The sequence below is a fragment of the Drosophila mojavensis genome, unplaced genomic scaffold (assembly GCF_018153725.1).
Source record: "Drosophila mojavensis isolate 15081-1352.22 unplaced genomic scaffold, ASM1815372v1 contig_74, whole genome shotgun sequence".
In the NCBI taxonomy this organism is placed as follows: domain Eukaryota; kingdom Metazoa; phylum Arthropoda; class Insecta; order Diptera; family Drosophilidae; genus Drosophila; species Drosophila mojavensis.
The window spans coordinates 4,986,160-5,014,089 of NW_025318899.1; the positions used below are offsets into that span (position 1 = coordinate 4,986,160).

Consider the following 27,930-nt stretch of genomic DNA (forward strand, 5'->3'; position numbering starts at 1 on the left):
GCGGGACTATAGCTGGAATATACCGTTGTAATATAGCTCAGGTATATTGTATATATATTATTTTATATATTATTTATATTCATCATTCATTATTCAGCTTTCATTATTCATTTTTCATATTTTTATCATAATTCATCATTTTTGTTTTTCACCTTTTAGCTTACATATTTTATCTATTATCTTATATCTTTTTATCTTTCAACTTTAATCTTTCATCATTCGACATTCGACATTCCTCTTGATCATCATCTTCGATTCATATCCCTAACATCATTACCACCATAACAATCATCAAGATCATCACCAGCATCTGTTTCGCAATCGTCATCATGATGATGAAGCAATATGATCATCACCATCATCATCATCATCACCATCGTCGCCATCATCATCGTTATATTTCGTGCTCATTCATCATCTTATCACTATCATTATCATCATCATCATCATCATCAACATAATGACTATTAATACTTTATGATATCAACATATTTCGCTCGGCCTGTTACACACATTAAGAGAATGTAATTACAATTGCAAATTTGTATGAGTGCATGCCGCTGTCAAGTTTAGCTATAAAATGGCCAAGTGAGCTGCGCTGCTGCTGCGTAAGTTGTCAGTTTTGCAGTTGGTGTTACATTTTTACGTGCTCCAACGCCCAATGATGGCACGCACGCACACAACTGCAGTAATCAAACACGCACACACACACACACACACACACACACTCACACACATACGCACATTCAACTCGGTGGTCAGCGGACAAACGCCTACGCAGTGAGAGTTCGCGGCAATGGCCAGGCAACATGATAAATGTCCAATCTCTGGCAGAGCCTAGGTGAGCGAGCAGCAGCAGCAGCAGCAGCTGGAGGGCTATGAGTACGTGCTTGGCAGGAGCAGGACGTGTGCCAGTGAGTTATGCGGCATTTGGCACACACACACACACACATACGTCAACAGCTACAACGAGAGCAGCTTCAGTCATGGCACAAGATTATTCGGACAAAATCAATTAAAATGCCAGGCGGCATGACTCACTGAAGGGACCCCAAACGGTGTGCGGAGCACAAAGATTCTGTCTGATGGAAGAAGCAAAAAAGGAGACGCATCAGACCCATCACAGCACTGAGGTTGGTCTTCAACAACTGTTGAAAGCTTTGTGTGAGTGTGGAAATTACAACGCTTGTGGCTGCAGTCGCTGGGATTTGCATATACCCAATCATCATCATCAGCAACAGCAACAGCAACAGCAACATGGAGTCTCTCACACTTGACCCCATTTTTGAGCGGGCGGCACGTTCTGTAATCGATCATCAAGGCAAAAAGTGGCCCGCATGTCAGCGGCTCATCCGCATCAACAAAGTGCAGACATTGTGGCGTTGCCGATTGCAGGCGTGCAGCAATAACAACAACAATAACAACAACAACAACAACAACAACAACAACAACAACAACATCAACAGCAACATTCAACGCATTGGGGCAATAACAATGCGCATACCACAGATATCAATTAATTTCAGCGACGTGAAAAGGCCAACAAATCGTAATAAGTCAATGCCTGGCACACAGGGTTCGAACCGTGGCCTTTTCTCCATTATGCCCGCCAACAGCCAACAGAATCTATTGATAAACACAAATAAGTGTATGTGTGTGTGTGCGTGTGTGCGTCGAGTGGCAGGATGAATGTCTATATGTCGATAAGTCCGCGTGTCTCTGTTGAGAATCCAGCACAGCATTCGATGCAAAGTCACAATCATCATCAATCGGTTAAGAAAATATTTAACAAGTGTTTGAATGATTTTGAAAAATGATGTGCAGCATGTGCAGCAGCAGCAGCAGCAGCGGCAGCAACAGCAACGACATTGGATATGAGCTCAATTCCAGCTACGATTCTGGACGCAGCTCGAGCAACAGCAACACCAGCTCTACAAATTATTGCACGCGATCGCTCATTTCCAGCAGAAATAACACAAACACGGCAGCAGCAACAGCAACAACAGCAACAACAACAACAACCAAGATTCGATCATAAACCAGGCAGTCAGACCGGCAGCTAACCCGTTCCGTTCAGTCCATGCCCATGCCCGTGCCCGTGCCCGTGCCCATATAACCGTATCCGAATGCGATGTAGAGATATAGCAAATAAGATATGGCTGGGGCATGTCATGCGCCCGCGACTGTGAAAACATCTCAATGGCAAAAGTATCACATCATTCATAATTTCATTGCCGGGCAAGTGGGAATTGGGGAATTGAAGATGGAGATGGTAAAGGCGAAGGCGAAGGCGAAGGCGAAGACGAAGACGAAGGAGATGGGAATGCGGCATGGGGTATTTGGGAATTGAGTTGTTGTAGCTTGCCACAAAAAAATCTCTTGCCTCAAGTGTTGAATGTTTGCTCAAATAACAACAGCAACAGCAGCAGCCGCAGCAGCAGCGGCGACAACAACAACAACAACAGCAGCAACAACATCGATTCACAGATCTTGAGCTCTCGATCTTGTTGTCGATCTCAGTCAGAGGCGCGGTGAAATTTGACAAATGAACCACCAAAAATAATATATATGTATACATATATATATACTTATATATCTCTCTGATAGCATGATCATTATTAATGATGACGATTTGTTGATATTTTTGTAACGTGTTGTGGCAATGGCTGTGACTGTGAATGTGACTGTGAATGTGACTACGATCAGCCCGTTCAGCTGTCCGCTCTTCGATCCGATCTCCTTTCGACAATTACAAACAAGTGCAGTCCTGCATAAGTGTCAAGTCACGCACGCAGCCACCCGCCTGATGATGATGCACACAAATTGCTGACCAACTGTTGCTGTTGTTGTTGTTGTTGCTGTTGTTGCTTGGGTCCGATCGAACGTCGGATCGACTTCAACTGCCGCTGGCCGGAAATCTTTGCATAATCTAGGCTTATAATTCAATTAATACGATGGCTTGTGCACTTAACGCCGAGCCTGAAGTGCAACACTAGAATGCTGCCACATGACTGGCAACTCGAGTGTCGAGTGGACGACGATGCTACCTCCTCTTTCTCCTCCTCCAGCTTCTCCTCAGCCATGAGCTCTGCCGTCACACTGTCTGCCTCAGCTGCTGCATCGATCTTCTGATCTGTCTCTCGATCTGTGCTCGTGTGCACCGGAAATCGATTTCGAGTGTTGCCAAAGATCAGTTGGCATTAGCAAGTGTCGCATTAGCGTTCAATTGCGCCACGCTCAAGCTGCGACGTGCACTCGCCTTAAAAGCTCACAGCTGCCTCACCGTTACAGTCTTGATCAGCTATAGTCAATATTTGATGTGCCTAGTGAGTGGATAAGTTTTTGCTGTTTGTTGATTGAAAGTTGTGATCGGTAGTTGATTCCCAGTAATGAGATGAGAGTTGATTTTACATTTAATTTAAGTCAACTTGGCTAAGATATTAGGTTATAGATTACATTCATTCTTGGCTAGGCAGCATACTTACTACTCGTTATCGTTATCGTTATCGATAGACGAAAGCTGTTATGATAGCATTCTACTGCAATTACTTTGTTATTATTATCGTTATCGATATTTATCGAACGTTGTCCAAGTCCAGCTCTACAGCGTGTAACTTGTAATCGTTATCGATATACATAGACAAAAGTCGTTTTGGTGACACAACTTCTAAAACGTACAACTTATTAATCACAGCTCTATAGCATACTAGTTTATCGATAACTGTTATCAAAAGTCTTCAAGAAAACATTTTAAGCATTTTGGCTTTTTCTTCTAAACTCTCTGACTCTCTGACAACGCTGATTGTCTTATATGTTATGCCTATGCAGCTCACCCCAAGTACTTCCGGTTTCCAACGATAAATAGATAACACAGTAATCGATTTTTGTTTTTAAAAAGAGTTTTTTGTTTTGCATTTTAATTGATTTCGATTCGTCTTTAATTGTATAATTGTTTTGTAATTTGTGTTAACTAAATATTTTAGTTTCAATGAATCAATTTGCGTTGCTTATCAATTTCGGCTATTATAGAACTATGTACAAAATGCCTGGCCAGTTACATATACATATACATATATATATAAATAGGTATACTTTTTTTATACATTTAAAAAACAAGAAAATAAACAATAACAACATTTCTCATGATAGGCATATACATACATATTTATAAAGTTTAGTGTTTAAATATATTACAAAAGCCTTGGCAAGCAGCTGCATTTCTATGCTTAGAGGGACAGACTGAGACAGTTAGATGTACATTTAAAGAGAGAGAGATAGAGATAGATAGGCAGAGGGGCAAAACACTTAACAATTAGGCATTAAACTAAATTAAATTTAAATTTCATTTAAATTAAATTAACTAAACTAAGCTTAGGTTGTTTTATCTTTTCTTCATCTTCATCCTCTACTTCATTTTATAGGCTATGCAGGAATGTATGTGTTGTGTTCTGAGATTTGTGTGGATCATGAACGACTGGACAAACAATGCTCAAAGCATCGAAACAGATTGATCAACTCCGATTGGGTTTGCAGCGAGTTTTCCATGTTGCAAGTTTTCATCTTCTTCTTCGTTTTCGTTTTCGTTTTTGTTTTTCATTTCATATGAAATAAAATTTTGACTAGGAAAGGACGTTTTTTTTGTGTGTGTGTGTGTGTGTTTTCATAGATTTATTGTTGCTTGAGTAGCAGCCCACAGCCAGCTAATGCCACAGCTCCAAGGATGATCCATTGGTCTGATCATCCACTGAGCTAGCGATGGGCACGCGCTGGCGAGGACTGCTGCAGTCACACCTCGCTGGGCATACAGTGAACGCTCGAATCCTGCGACAGTTCATCCATGGAGGATTCTAGAGGGGCAGACAAGAGAAAGAGAGAGAGAGAGAGAGGAAGAGCAAGAGTTAGTTTAGGCTTAAGTTGAGATTTGCGCTTTCGTTTTGGACTCTTACCATGCGCTGGATATAGAGCCCCTTTGTTGCCATTCATATGCATGGGATTCTGTGCGTTATTCTGAAATGAATACGTTAACTGCAGGTTAATATGACGCGCAAATGAGCTTCCTTCCGGTTCGCGTACTGCAAGCAGAAATCGTTTTTCAAAATTCATAAATTAGCAAAGTCATATATATGATATGATATATGGATATAGATAGATTGATATAGATGTGGATATAGTAGGTAGTAAGTTCTAGTTAATACAGCTACTTAATGCTTAGGGTGTTTTAGGCTGTTGTGGGAGCGTGGTGGGTGGCTGGTAGTCTGGACATGCTGCACTAATCCACTACTTACTTTTGTTCTTACCAGCATGTATGTGTTTTTTTTGACGCGCCCGCGAATTCTGAAACCAAACTTGCGTCACGCGCTTGCTCAGACCAGTTACTGATGCGATGCGCTCCAAATCCTGGCCATCCGGATTACTGTCAATCTGAAAGTTGGCCTGCAGCACTTGCAACTGCTCCTCGGTAAAGGTGGTGCGCACGCGTTTCGTTTTACTCTTGTGATAACCATCACCATCACAGCCATCTAAACAGAGAAGAAGAACAAATTGAAATGGAATTTCAGTTAGCAATGCGACCATAAACGCTACATATACACACATATACATATACATTTATAGATCTGGTGAGTACGTGCCTAAGCCTGTGTCTAAAAGCATTTTGACAGTAGACCAAATTGAAAATGTCAAAAGTGTTTATAGTTTATAGCCATGTGGCTGGCTGGTTGGCTGCCCGCCTTTATGGCCAACAGCTTCTTGGTGGTCAACAGCAACAGCAACAACAACAACAGCGACAACGACAACGCGCACAAAACAACATTCTGAAGCCGATCACGTCGTCTGGCGCGTCGCGGCTTTGACTCTTTATGCCTCAGTTATGACACGATTTCATCAAGGAGCTGGCGACTACCTGGCGCTTAGTGCCCCGCCAAGCGTTCCAAATTGCCATACCGATTCGCTAGCAGCAGCCACACCGAACACACCATGCAACATGTTGCAACACAGCTACTTATTTCATTTGCTTGCTTCGTTTCTGTTCCTCTGTTTCTCTACTCTTTTCTCCTCCGCAGATTTCTTTTTATGACATTCTGATTTTGTGGTTCCGCTTACCGTCACTTGATGTGGTGCCACCCTCGACCGTTTCCAGATAATGAGCCTTGCAGAGCACCCGGTCATCCATGAGCGCAAACTGTTCCCCGGTGGACAATTGCCGTCCGCATTGATCGCAGGCAAAGCACGCCAAATGGAATACCAAATCGCGCGCTCGTCTCACCCAGTCGGAGGCGGAGATGCCGCGACAGCACTTCGAGCACTTGGCGCCGAAATTTCTGCAAAACAAAATTGAACGGAAATTGTTGTTAATTATCGATATGCCAACTGGTTTTTATATGTGTGTGTAAATATAAATACAAACATATAATGAATATGGACTGACTGCAGCTCTTTAAGAAACGTTTGTATAAATATATATCTATATATAAGCATTATATCTAAGAATATGTATATATTATAAAAATATGTCTATAAATATAATATACATATATTATTATTATAAGATTGCCTTTCATTAGCATTATTAGCATTATTCTTTAATTGATTTCTCTAAGGCCAAGCTAGCGTTTTTCTAGCGTTTTCCTTGCGTTTTGCAAGCGTCAAACAAAACGCTTTGCGATTCTTTAGCGTTTTGTTGGCGTTTTGCAGGCGACAGACAAAATGCTGTTCTGCGTTTCTTTCGCGTTTTGCTGGCGTTTTTAAAGCGATATTCTTGCATATACAATATTTTACATCAATTATGCATGCATTGGGTAAAAGTTGGCTGTTTATAAAATCGACAATAATTTTCACGCGTTTCTCTAGCGTCTCTCGAATTAACCTTTGATTGTCTGTGCCTAAGCATGGGGCAAGTACTACTGCATGCATTCGATTTTGTTTGACTGCTCGCGTTTTCCTCGCGCTGCTCACTGCTCGCTGCCCGCTGCCCGCTGCACGTTTTTCCAAGCGGAAGTTGCTGCGCGACTCTCTTGCGCCTGTGCGTTTTTCCAAATGAGTTGGCAACTTTGGCCGGCTTATTGTTAGCTTTTAAGCTTATTTTTACAAGCACAACATTGTGCCAAGATGACTGGACGACCGTGTGGCTGTATGGCTATGTGAGTGTATGGCTCTGTGGACACTGATGTCTCCATCTTCAGTTGCCGCCCCACCCAGCCTCCCTGCCCCGTTGGGCGGCCTGGGCCCACAGCGCCCAATGCACACTTAAAATTCTTAACTTGAAAAATAAATATTTTTACAGCATCTCACGGCGCGTTTGTTTGTTTATTTTCATTTCGTTCGCCGTCGACACCGTTTTCCGCCTGTGTGGACAGCAACAGACCAAGCGACAGCTAGACATGTATGTGTATATATGTGTGCGTAACTGTGTGTGTGTGTGTGTGCATCTGTAAGATACTTTGCTTGCAACTTGCATTTAAAGTCTGTTTCTCTCTCACTCTCTTTCTCTCTCCCTCTCCTTCACACTCACCGTCGCTCTCTGAAAGTCGCTTTCGTCGCGTTTTGGCCGCATCTTTCGACTTGGCTGTTTATCTTAGGGATTAAGTCGCAACGTTGTCGAATTGTTACAATTAACCTTAGACTTTATTTTCCATTCGCTTATCATGTGTGGGAAAATATGTGGAAAACACTTGTGCACACAGCAGAAGAGTTGGGTAGAAATCAAACAATGATCGCATCGATTACAAGAGGAGATATGTCGTGAAAGCGTGGAACAAATTGAAAACAGACAACGATATGCTATATAGATGCTGACACTGATTTAGTGCATATATAGACGATCGATAAATATCGATTTTGTCTACAGCAAAAAGTAATATATCGACAAAGCTAAGATTAAATTGCAAACTAACAAAGATATGGTATATATATGCTCTCACTGATTTAGTATAATATACTTAAGCTTAGTCGTACTTTGTGAAGCGATCGATAACTGATCGATTTTGTTTATATTTATATAACAGGAAGTGATATATGGAAAAAGTAGACACAACTATAGTAGATATATCACTAATTTGGTATCAGATATAGGTATATGCCTAAGCTAAATCAGGCTTAGCCTATAGATCGATAACTAATCGTTCGTATCTATATATATATATATGTATACTCACTTGCTGTAGTCGGCCTTGCAGTAGACCTGACGTTCCCTGATGAAGCACGACTGTTGGCGATCCAGCGGGCACATGCACATGCAACATCTGAGGCAATGGGCGTGCCACGAGCAGCCGCCAACCTCGAGAAAAAATCGATCCGAGATTGGCTCGCCGCACGCTGCGCAGGAACGCAGCTCAGTCTGAAATCGAACAGAAAATGAAAACCGATTTAGTTAAATAATCAAAGACAAATTAAAAACAATATAGATAAATCTTTAACTCTATATGCTACAATATATATTTATATGGGATATGCAGATATGTTTCGGTAAATATCATTTAAAGATCAGTGCACTCTGGCCGAACTTCTAGCTTTGAATGTAAATTGCTCCACAGCCCCAACAGAAGAGCGAAATTTATTTGCTCGTTTGATCTGAACTTTGAATGCCGAACCGGTTCACAGTGACATCTGTGGTACACTGATCTCAACTCTAATCGTAGCGCCCGTTTGGCATCTTTTGTTATGCTTTCCGCTGAAATCGCCCAATAAATCTATCGAATGTGCCGTCGGCTTCTGTTTTATATCTTTAGCTGCAACATTTAACTTATGAATGTGTATTAAAATTCCAACAACTAACACTAGGAAATGTCTATACAGAGGCAGACGAGTTTCTTTTGTTTTCATTTTGTTGCTGTTTAGATCGAAATATAAGTATAAAAAAAAAACTTATGCTAATTGTTATCATTTCAATATAGCTGAGTCGCAAATCGCAGTCACGATCACAGTTTGTGTCACAGTATTCGAGTCAAAGACAAAGACAACAACAACAACTACTACTACTACAACAACAGCTAAAACCCGGCCAAACACACAAAGAATATTTAACTAATTTATGAGCCATCAGCTGTGTGGCTTATCCATATTCATTTCGCTTTGATTTTTCGACTGCATTTTACGCCGCTTTTCAAACTGTTCCACCAGTTCATCTCGCTATATATAGGTATGGGTATATGTTATATCTGATTTTAAATGGACTTTCTGTGTTCTCGTCATATATCAAGAACAATATTTAAATCAACAGCTACAACATTTGGGATTAATTTATTGTCAGTAGCAACTAATTGTTGGCCAAAATCATATTGGAGTTGACTTTTGAATTAGGTTGGAAATTATAAAAGCAATTTATAAGCAAATTGTGCTTTTAGAAAACTGATAAAAATGTAATTTAATTAAAATAATATTTAAATAAAATTACATTTGATATATGTATGCATATTTTACACATAATGCTTAAGCATGATGTGATGATTAAAAATGCTAATAAGAAGATTTACAATACTTTGAGCACCTTTAACTGTGAATTCAAACTGCTCTATTTGAGCCTACGGAATGCTCTGAATTCAGTTTTATATCCATTTGATAGCTCCTCTTTATATATAGTATATTATATCTCTTTCAGGTAATTTTATATATTCTTTGTACTTTCTTATCAATGCTTCTCCATCTAGCATCCACTTTCAGCAGCTTCATCTCTTCACTTGACCTTCGACAAATTGAATCGTTAGCCAACCGATTTGAGCTTCTCAAAATTCTTCAAGTGCCTAATTGCTACAATACCTAATTAAATTGTTTTATAGTTTCGGCTACCGACAAAGTTCAAGACTTCAGTTCCAATTAAATGTCGATTAATTCTTATTTTTTGTGCGGTTTAGTATAAAGCAGACTTTTGTCTAATTTAAAACGTTTCAATTTCTCTTGTTTGACTGAAGTGAACAAATTTTATATGTATATACAATATATAGCATCAAATGCAGAGCGCCTGGCTTTAGGCATTTAATTAATGGCCAGCGTTTTGCATATTTTCAAATTCATTAACAAAAAAAAAAGTGGAAAAAAGAAATAAATAAAAATTGTCAACGGAAAAAATAAATAAATAAGAAGAAGAAGACGAAATGAGGCAGCGGACAGTTTAAAATTGTTTTTCCATTAATCAAAGCGGCAGAGAAAATAAATTTACCGTTTTTTTTTTTTTACAAATTAATTGCTAGCTGCCAATGTTGCTCTTGTTTCTGTTGTTGTTGCAAAACAATTGTTGAATACTACATATATATTTTTTTTGCAACAGTAGCTGGCAGCTTGTTATTAACTTTGGCTGACAAATTTTCAGTTAAAAGCGAATGCCGACAAGAGACAAAAAGACGTTGCCATTGACAAAAGATGCAAAATAAATACAAATAGCGCGAGAGACATATGCACATATGATACAAAAGTCAATATATGTATATACACACATATATATATATATATTGTATATGTATAAGTATATCTGTCTGCCTTTAGTTATATAGCCAAACAAAAAGCTGGCCGTGACTAGGCCGCAGGAGGCGGCACAAGATCAAAGCCGGCCGCAACGCCTAGGCCAATTAATAAATAAAAAAACAATAAACTATGCTCCATAGATCGATGCGTAAACTAAATAAATGTGACGCAGTTAAAGAAAAACAGCAGCTCAAAGTATTAGAAACAGCAACAACAACAACAAGAAGAACAACACCAGCAGCAGCAAAGCAAATATATTCATGACAATTTGTAGCTACAAGCTGCCAACTATTTATATATATATATATATATATATATATATGAATTCATGTGCATGTATACATTTGTATATATATTTTCATATTTTGAGGGTTAGTCATTTGGGTGGTTTTTGTTTTTTTTTTATGCCTGGGAAATTTGGCTTTGATATAGGAAATAAATAGCCGTCAAATGCAATATGGCCACCATCAAAGGCAGCAAGCAGGAGCAACATGTAGCTGCGCCTGTGCGCGCGTGTATCTCACAGATACGTATCTATAGCTATGTGTGTGTCAGTGTGTGTGTGTCTGTGTGTGTGTGTCTGTGTGTGTGGCTATAACTACATGCTAACATGGTGGCTGCTGCTCATTTTTGCTGGCCGCTGCTGCCATTTAACTTTTCAACCGCGTCGCCTCGTGTGACACGTTTAATCGCGCGCCCTCCCCAGCGAGCGAGCCTGCGCGTTGACTGCCTGCCTGCCCCCTCGCTACCCCTGTTGTTGCTCCGATTCCTGCTGCTGCCCCTGTCTCCGTGCCTGCCTCTGTCTCTGCCCTGCCCGCCTGTCACTTTCGTTTAACTTTTCACATTGCTCGAGCGAGCGCGCAGGCAGGCGCCCAAAAACCCAGAAGCTGCTCGACTCGGGGTGTTTTTGCCAATTTGTTTTCCCGACGCCCGTTATGACACACACACACACACACGCACACACTGGCACAGGCAAGGCCAGACATTGACTTCATATACATATATGCATTCATATGCCCCGCTGTTGTTATTGTTGTCATGTCTCTCTGTGCCCACTTCGGCAAAATATGCCCATTGTCAGAGCTGTGCCTGTGCCTGAAGTGGCATTTGGCTAGAATGTCATTTGGCTGTAATTGTAACTCATGAACGTTGAGGTTTTTGGCTTACAGTTGCATAAATCTGGCACAGCTTTGAATTTCAATAAGCCCAGCTGGGCCAGACAAACACATCACGAGAGGACATCAACTTTAATGTGCCCCATTTCAATTTGGATCTTTATCAGGCCAAGAGCTTGTGTATGGGCTATGTTAATGGACGGATGATGAGTAGCAGCTCATTGGATTAGAGATAGTGATTGGGGAGTTGAATTGTTATTATTGTTTTAAATGATATTGGTTGGCATTGGTATTGGACTTTGTATTGATATTAATAAAAAGTTGAGCGAAAATATTGAGTTTTATTATCATTAGTGTTAGTATTGCACTTGATATTGATATGAGGATAAATACGACATCTGAGTAAAATTAGGACTATGTTTTCATTATCATTAATATCATAGTCATTGTCATTGTCATTATTATAAATATTGTCATTATCATCATACTCATATTGCTTTAGCACTACCATTATTTTTATCATTATCATAATTATCATGATAACTATTATTATCATTGGTATTAACATTGTTTAATATCATTTTTATTGTATTATATGAGAACATTATCATGCTTAGTCTTTCCTTCATTATCATTTTCATAATCATTAATGATATAATGATTAGCACTGTAATAGGTTTATATTACATTCAGACTACATCCACACACAGATTCCTATGGGATTAACATACTCATTATTTATACCATTAGTAACTAACATAGCTTTAAGATATCAATCGCTTATCATCAAACTCTATTGACCTTTCAAGCCACACTTCCCAGTGCATCAAAGGCTACCTAGTTATCCAATCTGGTAAATATGGTAAGCATACGCATACGCAACTCTTTCCAGTTATCTCTTAAATAAAGTTCAAAATTGATGACAACTACAAGCTATTATGAAGATTGTTCATGATTTCAGCTACTATAAAAGTCAATTCATTATCATATGGACAGAATTGAGTCGGATAAAAATGCTAAAAAGCCAGATAAAAGATTAAAGAGAAAAAGATCTGCACATAATGATGGTAATATGAATAAACAAAAGAGATTATTAACAAATTTTATAGCACACAAGAGAGATATATATGCCCGATAAAGAACAAAAGAAAAAGTAGCTAAAAGAGCAGTTGAAGGTACTCAAAAACGGAATCCAATGCGGTTTGCTGACTTCTTGATTATGAAGAACTAGATAAGGCGGGCAGTTTGTAAATATGTCTTTCTCACATTTTTGCCGGCCATTGTCTTTGCTCTCTCTTTCTCTCTCTCTCTCTCTCTCTCTGTCTCTCATTTAGTATTTTGCTAGATATGTAAGTATGTACGATGTGTAGATATTATATAAGGGGAATGGCTTTAGATCGCTATCTACGCAACCATAAAAATTCCAGGCACAAAACTTGCACCTTGCAACTTTTGCTCAAATGTCATAAATAACATGGCACATAAAGTGCGATACAAAAGGCCAGAGAGAATAGAACTATAAAACTGAATAAGAGAACAAAAATTCACAACGCGACGCTCAAGAGTATGCAATAAAATGCGCTCACACTTGACAGCGAAGTCTCTGAAGTGTGAGAGTGGGCCATAAAAGGCGACAGATACTCATATATAGCCAGAGACGTGTCTATGCATATCTAGAGAATTTCATTTGAATATCAACTGAAGCTAGTCAACAGTAGCCACACAACATAATAGAAAGAACTATATCATCATCTGCTGCTGCTGCTGCACGCCTCGAAGATGGATTACCCTAAAAAACGATTCACTCACAATTTTCACGTCATTGCGCAAATTGAGCGATCATCAATCGATCGATTGACGGCAGCTAGAGACACACAAAATACAACTCTATATCTTTAGATATCTATATCAGTGGACAAAAGCCCTTGGCCAGAGACTGAGACACTTTTTATGTTGGGTGACTTGTCATCTTGTCGAGGGACAAATGCTCGCCAAGCCAAAATAATGAAAATCAACAAATGTAAACAGCGTGAGAATGTTGCAGGCAACATGACAAAGCCAAGCAAGCAACAAACACTATTATACATATATATATATATATATATATATATATATATTTGTATATATATATATACTTATATATCTCTATAACACATCTCCCATCTGTGGTCCACTTGTCGCTGTTTGCTTAAGGCCTTTGGCTCTCTATGTTAAGGCGCTTTAAAAATTGACATCAACACCCATAATAATAGTAGTAATAATAATAATATTAACAATATCAAATATTGCAGACGGGTGCTAACGACTGCATAATACTCGTTCGTAACGTATAGTCAATAAAGAGAAGCAGCAGTAATTTAATTCGCGATTTAGAGTGGCAAACCTTTGTGAGTTGCCACGCCTCCAAAGATCATATACATATATGTAATTTTGGGTAATTCAATAGAGCAGTAGGTCAAGTGTAAATTGGTAAAAATTTGGTATCTTCTATGCCTATCAAGCAACTCTTAACGCCTTAACAGACTTACTTAGCCGAATGCAAAGCCTTATTCATAAAAGAAAACTCAAAACTAATATACCCTGCTCAATTCCTGGGCGAGCATGGCAATAGACAAGCGCCAGCTAACAATTAAAGCTTTATGAAAACAGAAATTTAGCTCAAAAGAAGCTTGCTCAGTTTTATAAAAACCATAAAAACGAGCCTTAGTCAAATAAATATTTTTCTTTTTATAATTTCTATTGTAAACACAAATTTATATAAATAAAAAATATATATACATATAGATATTTATTGTATTTCTGATCAAACTTTCGAAAGGAACAAAAAAAATGAGACAGCTTTTAATTAGAGCTAACTTTTTGTTGAATTTCGCGTGGGATTTTATTTAAGGAATATATAGTATATAGTATATATATGTAAATATATATGTATATATGTTATTTATTATTTAAAATATGATGGCAATTTACACGTCGGCGTTTGTTTGGCGTTAAGATCGGCAACGTAGCTGATTGTTATTTAATGACTGCTCTTTATGAATGAAAATGAACGAAGGCAGATGAGCCATGGGCGTTGCGGGAGCCATTGAGTGGGGGGCATGGCTCGCCCACGAGTCAGCCAGCCTACAGATACAGATACAGATACATTTAGTATACAATGCTCGTAGTCTCTGAGGCATCCATAAATTGGTTAAATGTTTACAAATATTTCACGCTACGCGTATGTGTGTGCGTGTGTGTAAGTGTGCGTCCATTGTGTGTGACTGCGTATGTGTATGTAAATATAGCTGTTGAATGCTGCAGAGCTGCAGCTATAGCTGTTGTCGCATCCATTGATCCAATCAAATTAATGGCCGCTATAACACGACAGACAAAAGCACAGAGAGAACAGCATCAGCATCAGCATCATCATCAGGCATCAGCCCGAAGCGAAAGCTTTTCTATGGGAATACAGTGAATGCTGACTAAAGGCGAAGTGCAATACAAATGGATTAAGCAATTGACTTGGGTAATATAAGAAAGATGGAATTGAGCCATGTTCGATATGGTTTATAGATTTAGATGTTTGTTTATCTAATGTATAATAGAGGAATGACCTTAAGAACTAGTTTTTATTTAGGGATTATGTTTTGGGCAATGATTTTTGGGAGCGGTGCAAAAAGTGAAATATAAAGTAACTAGAAGAGGAAAGAGTTAAGAAAAGAGATAGATAAGAAAAGAGATAGATTGACACGAAGTAGGCTTTCTAGAGAGTAAGTAAGAATGAGTGTCATTAAAACTGCAAGCAAATTTGACAATGAACTAGTTCCAAAACACAGTTTCTTGACAATTATAGAATTTCTATTTATAGAATAAAATAAGAAAATATAAGAGCGAAGAGATATTGAAAGAATGAAGGTAAGTAAGAGTAGGTAGGCAGTGTACTATCGTAACTGCTAGTAAATTTAGAAGCTGATTCCAAGCTGAAATGAGTCTCTATAAATAGAGAAGAAAAATATTAGTTTGATAGTAAGTAGGAGTAGGTCGTGTATACGGCCGAAACTAGCTATAGCTATAACTATATATATAGTAAATACGAGAGAATATAAGAAGAGAAAAACTTAGCTAGATGGAAACGAACGACTTCTAGGTTAAAATGAACATGGAACTAGCCGTAAACATAATCAATTCTTGATATAGAAAGATGTAGACATTGTTAGCTCTGCTGTGAGTCAGTAAGAGTAGATTATGTGGTACTCAAACTGAACCAGTTCCAGGCTGAGCTGAACACCGTAGTAGTTCTAACTCCCAAGACGAATCAACCAAGTATTCATATAGAATGCTGATTGACATTTAATTGACAGCATCGCTTTCATCGCTAGCGCATCTTCACTGTACTGCATCCAAGTGCAACACGATGCTACAACGCATTCACGTCCAGATCAACATCGAGGCTGACGTTGAGTCCTGCTGCGAGTCAGCAAACTTAATTACCGCTTTATGTCAATGGCCCAACATGTTTTTGCTAAATTTATCAGCGTTATTAAATTTTATCACTGGCGACAAAATGTGCATATGCCATTCAATTTTCACAACATATTCACACATCAAACGCACACACACACGCACACACATAGATACAGTTTTACAGTTGCCGGTTGGAATGAATCTGCAGAGCCAGCAGGGGCAGGGGCAGAGGCTGGGGCTGGGAGCATTGGCGGCTGGGCCACAGACAAGCGCGCTTCTGGCCTAGGCAAATATTATGACGGCAATCCATGCCAAAAAGGTGGCCTATACAGAGATAGAGAGACAGATAGAGAGAGAGAGAGAGAGAGAGAGAGAGAGCGAGCGGGTTGCGGCAAGTGTAAAAGTTGGCACGCACATGGCGGTTTAGCTGGACAACGCTTTTGTTGGCGTAACATCGTAAAATATTTTACGGCCAATAGGCCCAGCGAGCTGCCAACGTTTTTATGGCCAAATACTCTTTTCTTTAGCGCTGTCAGCTGCCCGTTTGTGTCTGCATAGCTGCAAAAACTTAGCGGCTAAATAGCCACTAACTTAGCCAACTCCCCTGCCAAAAAGCCAGCCAATTGCATTTTCATTACCAAAACAATTCTCTCTCACCTTCTCTTTCTCTCTCTCTCTACTTTCTTAACAAGTATTATTCATATGACTTGAGCAGCAATAAATAAAAATAAAAATTTAATTAAAATGCCAAAAATAAACAAAAATTGTATACACATGTACATCTATATGTATATATATATATATATGTTTATAGTATATTGAAATTGTTTTGGGACTAACGCGATGACAAAGTCGCGTCTCAGCAACAATCTTTAATGGTTATATTGTTGGGGACGGTGTGTTGACAAGTTATTACCCCGATCAGGCGACGACTTAAAATGTCGCACTTTATTACACTACAAAACACAAAACTCAACTCAACTCAAGTCAAGTCAACTCAATTCGATTCCAGGCCCAAAGCCAGAGGGACAGACGGACGGACGGACAGACAGACAGACAGCATCCATATGCTGATCTTCCCAACGATCAGGCACAAAACAGGGCGTATATTCCAAAGACCGTTGACTTGGTCTGGCTTGGCTTGGCTTGGTGTTTTACAGCCAAGTTGTTATTGTTGTTGTTGGCAAACATTGGCTTTGTGTGCGCTCCCAGACGCGTTTTATTATAACTGTGGCTCGCCTCATACCAAATAAATTTCATTTTAATACTTTCTTCGTTTTAGTTTTCGTATATTTTATTGGACTACGAAATGAGAGAAGAAGAAGAAGAAGCAGCAGCAGAAGCAACAGCCAAGAACCTCTTGAAAGTGATTTGCATACACAAGCGTTCTCACGTTTTTCCCACCACCAAGCTGATAATCCACAGCAGCCCAAGAGATGCCACTTGATAGATCGTTGGATCAGCTGCAGCTAATACCGTTTGAACTGGGCTGCTGTCGCTGCTGCTGCCGCTGAAGCTGCCGCTGCTAGCCATTTCCATTGGCCATAAACATAAACAGGTGGCAATATTCATTTGCATAGACAACGTTTTCATATTAAATTTCAAAGCGTTCGACGACATTCCGTGTGCCACGCCGCCCCCCCCGCGCAGTGGCAGCTACGTAAATTGGTATTCGATTTGACCATGTCTATATGTCTCACATTTGTTGTCGTTGTTGTTGTTGTCGAAAGAGGTAGCCCTACATTTGGTATGAGTTTTTTGTTTTTGTTTCTCTTTTTTATTTATTTTTTTTTTTTCTTTTCTTCGATTTTTAGTCACTTTAGAACAGATTCGAGAACTTGTTTCGACCTGTTGCCTTTGAAGTTTGCCCAACAAAAAAAAATTGAGCTTATAAATCTTTAGGCAACATTTGAAACCAATTCTGAATAAGCTATTTGCATAGAAAAAAACGTCATATTTCTTTGAGCATAAATTCAATTTTCATTTCGATTAGGAAATGCATAAATTATCAGCTTAATATGAACATAAAGTTTTTACCTTAAGCTGAATAATTGATCTTTACTATCGAATTGCAAATGTTGTCTCTCAACCTTACTACCTTTCTCACCTCTCACTATCTCTCACTCGCTCTCTCTCTCTTTTCCCTCAATTTAAATAAAATACTCAGCTGCAAGTGCCATTTTTTATTGCCACTCATTAATTATTTTCTGCCAAACGGCAGTTGTGCAAACAACAGAGAGAGCGTGCGAGTGTTAGAGAGAGACAAGGAGCGAGTCAGAGTGAGAGGGCAAGCACGCTTTTACCGGTATGAGTCGCGACTCTTGCCGATCTGTCAGCCAGCACACTCGCTAACAAATCGCCCGCAAGTCTCATAGAATTTCGACACGCGTAGTTTTTTTTTTTTGTGCGATCTATCTAACTAGGTATACCCTGTAAGCGAAGGGTAGCATGGCTGCGGGCTAGAGTTTGGCAGAGCAGAGCGTGTGTAGCAGCAGGTAAAAGGCGAGCTAACTAATATACTTAATAATATAATAATATGAAATGTTAAGAAATCTATCTTTTGATATATGTATCTATATGAAATGCATTTCAACAAATGTATCTTGTGGCTTATGTATCTGAATAAAATGATGTTTAACTAAATAAATCTTAAGCAGTTATACATTCAAGAAATTAACCAAAAATATATATAAAATATATATATTAAGTTCTTTTTGAGGTTAATGATTGAAAAAGAAATTATTAAAAGAACTATGCCATTATAATATGAAGCTCTGTTAATTATAATATTGACTATATTTTATTATACAATAAATTTACTTGATAGCATATAGTTTTCATTCTAAAAACCAAAGTATTGCTGAAGATCCCTAAAGCTCCTAGACACCCCTAGAGTTCCTAGAGCGCCTACATCTCATTTGATAGTGAAGTATTGCTTGTCCATTCAAACCCTAGGTTCTTCAACTGCCTTAGGGCATACTTCAGTCGAGCATCGAATTGAAAGGTGAATCGAATGTCTGATTGATTGACGCACATAGCTTAGCTTCTAAGACACACATATGTCATCATCCAGTCGAACATGAATCGACATGATAGATGGATGGCCCAACAGTCCACTTCCTAGACTAGCGCAGATCGTCTTCCACTCAGGCACTCTATAGAGAGCGTCTACAGAGACACTTTCCGAATCAATATCACTTATAAGATTTAGTGCTCATCCCTAAATACATTTAATTGCCTTTAATACGCTGATTAAATATGCATTCGTCGCCATATAAGGCAGCTAGCCAGCTCACATCAAGGCTTTAACATTGTATGAAAATAAAGTGTAAATTCGCTTCGGCTTATTAAAAAATTCCGGTTTTTTGCACATCATATACAAACATTTTATTTTATTTTCTTTTATTGCCTTTACCGAATATTTTAGGCATTCATCATACAAGATGAGACGCGCAGACGACACAGAATCTGAATGCCCTTTTGTCTTTTCGTCAAACATCAATAAGACGACGTCGGCAGCGACGTCAGCAGCGCATTGTGTAAAGCTGAATATTTTGTTTTATTTCATTTCTTTTGCATTTTTTGTTATTTAATTTTTTTTAATTTTTTTTTTTTTTTTGGTTTTTTATTGAGCAGCGACTACAATTAATTAGTTAAATCTGCATTTTGCATAAATTAATAATAATATTTTAATATTTGCTTTCGTCTGTTTTTTATGGCTTTTACTATTGTTGTTGTTGTTATTGCTGTTCGGCACACAAAAATCGCGTCTTTTATTTTGAATGCAAATTTGGTTGTTTCTTTCGGATCGTCGATGTTTATGTTTAAACAATAAATCAAGCTAGATATCGCAGCTAAATTTATGCCGCTGCTCCGTATATTTAATTTATCTAGAAGCTGCCCAAAGACAACTTTTAGCAGGCGGCAAAGACAACAAAGCCAAAATGAAAATCAGTTCAATTTCTCAACGAGCTACTGTGCTTAGATGGACGAGGCTAGATAAGCTGTTAGCTGCCTTTTTTCTGGCCAATTGTTAAGCAATTAAATACCAATATTTTCCAATAGAAACAGCTAGAGTGTGTGTGAGAGGGAGAGAGGGAGGCGAACGGGGAGGGAGAGGCAAAGATTGGCTATGGAAAACTAATGAGAAAATCGTCTAGAGGCAAACATTTATTTTGCCAAACGATGAAAGTTTGTGGCAAATGTAAAATAAAATCAAATTGAAAACATACAGAAGCAAGAGGCAGGGGTAGGAGCAGGAGCAGGGCAGGAGCAGGGTTAGAGTCAGAGACAGAGTGAGAGCCAGAGGGCTGACTGAATTTTTAGGGGCGGAATTCGTGTCTCGAGTGCCATTGACAGGCGACAATGGGCAGATAGAAGTTGCAATGATTTGTGGCATTTTACAATTTTATTTGCCGCCGTTGGACGTCGAGCCCCTTTTTGCCGTGTGCATCATTTGTAAGCCAACTAAGCGTCCTTTAAGGACTATTTTGCGGATGCACTCGACAGAACAATGCCCGCACAGAGCACTTCGATGCGATGCTTCGTCTTCTTCTTGGCTCTCTTGTGCCTTTTGTGTCATGTTTTCAGCCGGCTGTGGCGTCTGCATTTGATTTTCATTTTCAGAATTTTCACAGTTACCTGCCAAAAAAATAAAGAATACCAGTGAGAGGCTGAGAGAAAGAGAGAGGTATACACATTGCAACGGCACGCATGCGCAACCTCTGGCCCAGGATACAGAAAACTGACCACTGAACAGAATAGCTATCGAGTTTGTTTTCTTGTTTCTCAGCCTCTTTTCATTGTCTTCGGAGCTGTGCAACAAAGGTGTGATATTTGTTTGTCTTTTGTGCCTGATCGGGGCAATTGGCTCAAGTCAAGATGCATGCGGCATTTGGCTATTGTTGCCGACTCCTTGTCAGCATTGTCACGCCACGCCGCAGTTGTCAATTAGACACTGGATGCCCTCGGTTGCTAGCCAAAATCCAATTACGAGTGGGCTATTGCCAGCCGCTTGACCAAGCCACCAAGCCAGCTGGCCGGGCCCGAACGGGCCTCAAATATTGTCATGCCTTAAGCTGGCTGGCACGCGTTGCCACAATGCTGCTTGAATTACACCTTGTGCGGCTCTTTCAGCTTGCACCTTTTGTATCTCGAGTAGATGTTGTAATAAGCGCAGATTTCGTCTCTTTCTTATCGTAAGTAGCTGTTGTGATAAGCGCATAATGCATAAGTCGAGGCAGTAAATTCTTCTCTATGTCGTCAAAGATTTTCTTGAGGCAGCTTAGCTCTCTTTGACTTTGGATTCGCTTTATTGAAATTCTAAATATACGAAATTCTCTATGAGATATACATTAATATATGCTTGAGATATTTCTCTATTATAAATCACAGAATAGCCTCTATGCTATTTTTCTATACAACTGTCAATCTGTCTTTTGTTTAATACCGAAATGCTTAATTTTTGACTTAGTCAGTAGGTTTTTTAGATCTAAAGAATTGTCTTCAAGGTGAATATTTTAAAAAACAATAAGTCCATTTCCATATTATGTAATGTATTAGAAGGTAATCCCCGTAACTGTCAGCTGGTGCGTTAGAAGTCTACAGAAGTCTTATTGGCTCTACTTTACGGTCTTCTTTTGTTCTCCCTTATAAATATGCTAAAAATGTGATTTATTCTATTTTAATAGCATATAAATCTTATTCAAATATTGCCTAGAAATATTGATAATTATGAATTATATTATAATTAATCTGGATTTTATGAATTATATTACAATATTATAATTAATATGAGTGAGATTTAAACTAGATGTTTGAGGAAAGATTGGCGTGTAAGAACTGGCAAATGAGTGTAGAAATTCCAGTTCAAGCAGAGCTCCAAAGCTGACAATTAGATTGAGTCTTAAGCGAAACATATAATAAATCCTGATAGCCTTCTGTATATAATTAATATCTCTAATTTGTTCAATTCGAATTTCAATTTATTTCACTCTTTGTTATAACTACATGATTTTGTGAATGGTATTTTACAATATTTTAAGAGTTTAGGCTAATACATAGTACTTTTCATATCTCTAATATAATATCACTATATTTCTAATAAAATTGTCTTTATAACACTCATCTATTCCAATATCTTTATTATATCTCTAATAATATTTTTATCTATTTTTAAATACCATCTCAAATAACATCTAATATCTTCTAACACATTCTATGCCCCCAAAGCTGACTCAGGGCAATACCCAAAATTGCCAATAGCCACATATTAAATTATATGGGATTTAGCCTAAGTGACACTTGGAAGCATATTGAAGACAAATTGCTAAGCGTAAAGCCCAACTCAAGAGCATTCAGATGCCAAGTTAATTATAACTTATCGCATAGTTCTCAATTAAAGAAACATGTTGCTTGCTGTTTCTCTCTATCAATATTATTATTATTGTTTTATTTTTTTATTATTATTTTTTTTTTTTTTAGAGGCGTTAACAATTTTTTCGCTTTTTTCAATTTTTGTTTTCAAATAATTTCCTCGTGAATTATTAATGAAAAATCATTAATTGAAATATGTATATTTTATAGTTGCCTTGCACACATTCGACATTTAAGCGCTTCAGTATTTATGCCTCGGCTACAAAAAGTAATACCAGAAAAAAAAAAGAACAACGTTTTTAATTGAATATTCATAAGCTGCGCTTTGTGGCGTCATATATACATTTATAGAGAAAGAGAAAGAGAAAGAGAGAGAGAGAGAGAGTTGTGTGTTGAGGGGGGTATCTCGCTACACAACTGGGGCGGGTCAAGATCGATGATGTCAAGTTAGAAAAGGGTCTTAAGCCCGGATCTATTGTTGTCCAGTTGCGGCTTAGAACTGTTGACATATGATTTTGAAGCCGTGTTGTAAGCCCTGCTGCTGCGGCTTTTTCTCTAAGATCTCCCGCTGTGCATATTGACAGTTATTAAAGGCCACGATCGATGCTATAGCAAAGCCAAGCGTTTATTTAGGCTCATGCGCTCATCTGCTTTCGATTTGGTTTATTTTATTCGTCTTTTGGCTTTGCCCATTTACGTGGGCCTAGTACAATTATTGGCTAAGCCGTCGAAGCTTGCCCACAAAAAATGTTCGAATTTTGAAATTTTCGATTTGAAATTTATAACACATTTTAGCCTTTTATGCGGCGAACCAATAAGCGTCAGCACCTTGTCTAATTTGTTATGGTAATGAAAATTATGTTTATGGACAAAGCCATGCAAAATACAAAATCCAAAACCGAATTCATATACACACACAAATATATGGGACAATGTGAAAGATTGCGGGTATAAATCATGATTCCTCGATCTGCCAACTCATGGCTGTCTCTGGTACAATATTTACAATTCTTACAACATTATATTCCATTGAATCCTGTGGGTGGCTCAGCACTTGCGTCAGAGTTCACACAAAGCACACAGCGGGCGGTTGTTAAGATAGAAGATAACTGAGGATGTGACTGACTGGGAAATACCAAGTACTTAGCACTTATCATAATTCTTAAGCTGTGTAGACATTTCGGTAGTCAACATTTCGGTACTACTCATATAGATTATAAAAACAAATATTACTAGCTCTACCTATGGCATTGTAGAATATGTATATACAATTTCAAGACATTAGTTTCAGTAGATCTCAAGATATGTAAAATACTACTGACTTCATATATCATATCATTAATATGCTCATATATCTATATTATAATTTACTTTCAGCCTAACCAGCTGTAGCCACAACAGTCATACCCTCTCCTCACCCAATTTGCTTGGGTATATTTGAACACAATTTCTATAAAACTTGAGTTACGGCAAATCTTTTGGCTTCAAAATCGATTAAACGCTTCGCAGTCCCAAAAATACAAAAATACAACAACAACAAATTCAAGTATAAAAAATCAAAATACTTTGTTGGCCATGTTTTGAATGAACAGATTTGAATTTAAGCGACGTCATGAGCCTGGGCCACAAAAGATTTAGAAATTAAAAACGTTAACTAATGATAAACGCGCCTATGATACGGAGACCCCAACTGCACAGGCTGCCTCTGCAACACAGCCAACCTCTCCCCTGCCCCCACTCGATTTGGAGCCACATAATTCGAGTGTGTGGGCTTGGGACATGGTCGTCAATCCGATATACAAAAATCCGTTTGCCATATCGTCGAGCATGTTGCGCCCCATGGCGCGATTTGTGTGCTTTTAATATTCACCGACTCGCGGGGTTCACTGAGGCTGCGACTGCGGCTGAGGCGGAGACTGCGACTGCGACTGAGGCGGAGGCTGTCGTCTGTCTGTTTTGAAAACTCATCGTTTTCGAAAAGTTATTAGTACGGTTTGTCCAGACAGTTGATGGCTTTGAATAGGCACCATGGGCATTGTTTTTAGATCCACCAAGCCAGCTCCCCCTTGTCCCGGCCTGGGCCCTTACTATATCCATATACAACTAACGCCGCCTGTTGCGTCCCAGCGGGTTTTTAGTTCAATATCTATTCAGCACGTTTTCTAGGTCAATCGAAAGGTTTTTACATGTGCATCAATTAAAACAGCTATAAGCCAAGATCTGTATATACCTAACGGGAAATGCGTGGGTGTCTATCTATAAGCAATGAGCTTGAAAATTAAAAAGCATTTCAGAAAACTCATTTTGGGCTTAGGTTTTATCAATTGTGTAGGGCGGTAGATGAGTCGTTTAGATGAGTCTTTCATAATGTCTCTAATATCTTTGATAATATCTATAAAATATCTATAAAAACTAGGCAAGAATTAAATGAAGGAGAAATTGAATAAGAGCAAATGTTTGTATAGAATATGCCTATAAAGTAGCGAAATAAATATATATCTTATGTTTATATTTATTTTATTTTCCTATAGAGCTTACAATATAATTCGATCTTTTCAGTTATGCTTGAGTCTCTAAGTTTCTTTTACATGGGAAGCTGAGTTGTCTATGATTTCAAAGAATGACGAATTGCAATCTATGGGCGTGTAATATGGTATCATCTAAGAACTGTGAAGAGCTATAAGACATATTCTGTAAGTACTGTTAAGCAAAAAGATATTGCACGAATTGTATTCATACATAATTCTTGCTTAAATTTAAATTAAAATTCTTTAAGAATTATAAAATATTGCTTTGAAGTAAATCCAGTAAAAATTGATAAATTTTCCAATTTGATAATTCTTAAAAATATATTTAAAATTATGCAAAGAACCTCTATAACGTGTGTCATTTCAAGAAGTTTAACTTATATAGAAAAACCTGACTCAGCATCGAAATCATGTCGATCTTTGCTTAAAACAAGAATTGAAAATAAATATTGTATCCTTTTAATGTTTTAGCATTGGAAGATAAGATATAATAGTTGCAAATGATAATTTTAATTTAGATAAATAGATCAAAGAAAAGTTTCTTATGTGAAATTTCTATATAGCCAGAAAATGAATATATTTAATATTGAACAATAATTATAAACAGAATTTTACAACAATTCTGAAAGTTTCTTAAGATCCATTCAGTCCAATAAGTATACAGTTCTAAGCCAAGATTTATGAACCATGTCTAGGGCCTAACTACCCAAAATTATCTGTTATTGTTCATATTTATAGTAAACAACATTCATCTACTAAAAATCATCATCATTCAGTGGACTCTCAATATTAAAAATTCCTTCCAAACTCCCCTTAAATATCCCTTAAACCTAAAGCTTACCTTCATTTTAATTGCCTCCACAATTTTGGCGATTTTTAATCCAAGTCTTTTGCACAAAAAATAGTTATTAAGCCAGCTTTTTGCTGTTGTTTTTATCAGTATTCTTATAGACGATCTATGCAGATCGAAATGTTTTTGACGACTTGATCAGTTGGTCAAGCGTCCAACAATTGACACCAAATGCATGCGAATTGATTGCATAAGTGATATCGAGACAATAAATGCGAATGTGCGTGTGCGTATGTGTGTGTGTGTGTATGTGATAATAGATATGAGAATTTTGCAATAATTTATAGCAACACTTTTTGTTTTTGTCGATTAATTAGCACATTTGAAATTTTGAAAAATTGTTCACTGATCTGCGATATTTGTATTCCTTTAAATATTTTTTTTTTTTTTTACATATTTTATTTAAATTGAATTCAATAATTCTGATGATGTTTTTTGCCGACGCTAAAAATTAGCAGCGGGCTGCTTATCAGACGGCGCGAACGCGTGGCGCGATAACAGACGCCAGTTACGGACTTGGCGATATTGTAATGTAACTCCGGCTCTCAGACGTGTGAGTTGTTATTGTTGTTGTTACTGCTGCTGTTGTTGCTGTTGTTGTGGTTGCTGTTGCTGTTGCTGCTAACGGACAACGACCAGCGGCTGCGACGGCTCACGAGCGACACGTTGTTACAGCAGCGAGGCCAGTGCATAAACTGCCGGCGCTCTAGCCTCATAAGCCATGGCACAGCATGGATGTGACGACGACGACGGCGACGACCCGGTTTCGAGAGTGGTAGCAGCATAAAGCAAACACACAAACACAGAGGCACTCACACACGCACACACACACGCACACTGGTAGAGCCACCACCGGTTGCAAAAACTCGCTCAACTGGTTTTTCGGTTTTCGCTTGGCTCTTGATTGGTTGCCATGGCGGCCGCTCAAACGGCCACGCCCCTCACGCTAGCTGAGCACGCGTGGAACGAGTTTCGCCCAACGTCCCCCATTTTGAGTGGAATCATTAAGCGTGAGCCCTGAGCCAATTGAGTGCGCCGGCGCGTGCCATCGCTCTCAAATTGAGTTCGGTTTGAGTTGTATTGAGCAGGTTTTGCTTCTTCTTCTTTACGTTTTTGAGCTTGTGCCGTTGCTGGCCATTGGGTGGGTGCTCTGGATGCTGGATGCTGGCCACGCTTCAATGCAGCGTAGCCGAGCGGAAGCAGAGTTGAGCAGCAGCGGCAGCAGCGCACTTGACTTTTTTGGGGTCAAACCGCTTGACGGCAGCACCCAAAAAAGCCAGCCTTACTATAAGCAGCTAAAGCTGACAGTTCCCCCCAAAACATTTTCGCATTCAAGTGCGGCGATATGTGCCGGATGTTGCCAACGAGCAGCGAGTTGGCCATTTAAATTTCAGCATTAAGCGACACACATAGGCCAAAGCAAGAAATAGGCAAATGAGATGGAACTGCTCCCAATTTTTATGAGATTGAAATGGCAGCATCTTTCGAGCAGCAACAGCTGCTGCTTATAATTATGAAATATGATTTGTCTAGTAGAAATGCTCATCAATGAGCACTACTTGTTAGCAGTAGCTAGTGGCAAGTGAGTTGTTATACAAACAATTAATTGTTGTTTATGGTAACAAATAGCAGATTCGTTCGCCATTTGAGCTTTAATTGAGAAAAAGTCTGTGAACGAGTGGCTTATTATAAAAACTATTGTTAACTACATCTACTTTTACTAGCGTAATTGTCGCATGTGCGCCTAGTTATGCCAGTTGATTAAGATTTCAATAAAAACCAAGGATTTATTCAAATGCTCACCGAATCGCTGTCCTTTGAACATGCATAAAATTGTGATTTCCATTCGAATTAATCCAAGATAATAAATTCTTAATCAATATCACATAAATCTATAATAATTGAACTTTAACTAAAATTAAGTATTATATGTGTATATCACACAGTTATAGTAGTATAGTAATATAGTAGTAGGGATCGAATTGAGAGCATCAATGCGCAGCTTTCTCTGTCTATCGCTCCATACTACACACAAATTTATATACACATATAATTCGATTTATCCCACTATACTATATAAGTGTTGTATGACCATATAACTATTGTATACAGATATGTTATGTGAGACATATGTATGTAATTATATATGCATGTTGAGGTA

The 27,930-nt window shown here is 38.4% G+C and overlaps 1 protein-coding gene across 2 annotated transcripts; it reads right to left on the reverse strand.

Moving 5' to 3' along the window:
- Nucleotides 1-4,121: 4,121 nt before the first annotated feature.
- On the reverse strand, nucleotides 4,122-26,479 carry LOC6581471 (LIM/homeobox protein Awh). Of its 2 annotated transcripts, none has more exons than XM_032731675.2 (6): nucleotides 25,761-26,479; nucleotides 8,154-8,335; nucleotides 6,103-6,320; nucleotides 5,298-5,519; nucleotides 4,947-5,072; nucleotides 4,122-4,847 (listed from the first exon to the last, which is right to left on the reverse strand). In XM_032731675.2, exons 1-6 carry the CDS (start codon nucleotides 25,764-25,766, stop codon nucleotides 4,786-4,788), a joined length of 816 nt encoding a protein of 271 aa, XP_032587566.1. In that variant the 5' UTR covers nucleotides 25,767-26,479; the 3' UTR covers nucleotides 4,122-4,785. The 2 variants fall into 2 exon arrangements, with proteins under 2 accessions (XP_032587566.1, XP_002007199.3); XM_002007163.4 differs by having other exon boundaries at nucleotides 5,286-5,519.
- Nucleotides 26,480-27,930: the final 1,451 nt, after the last annotated feature.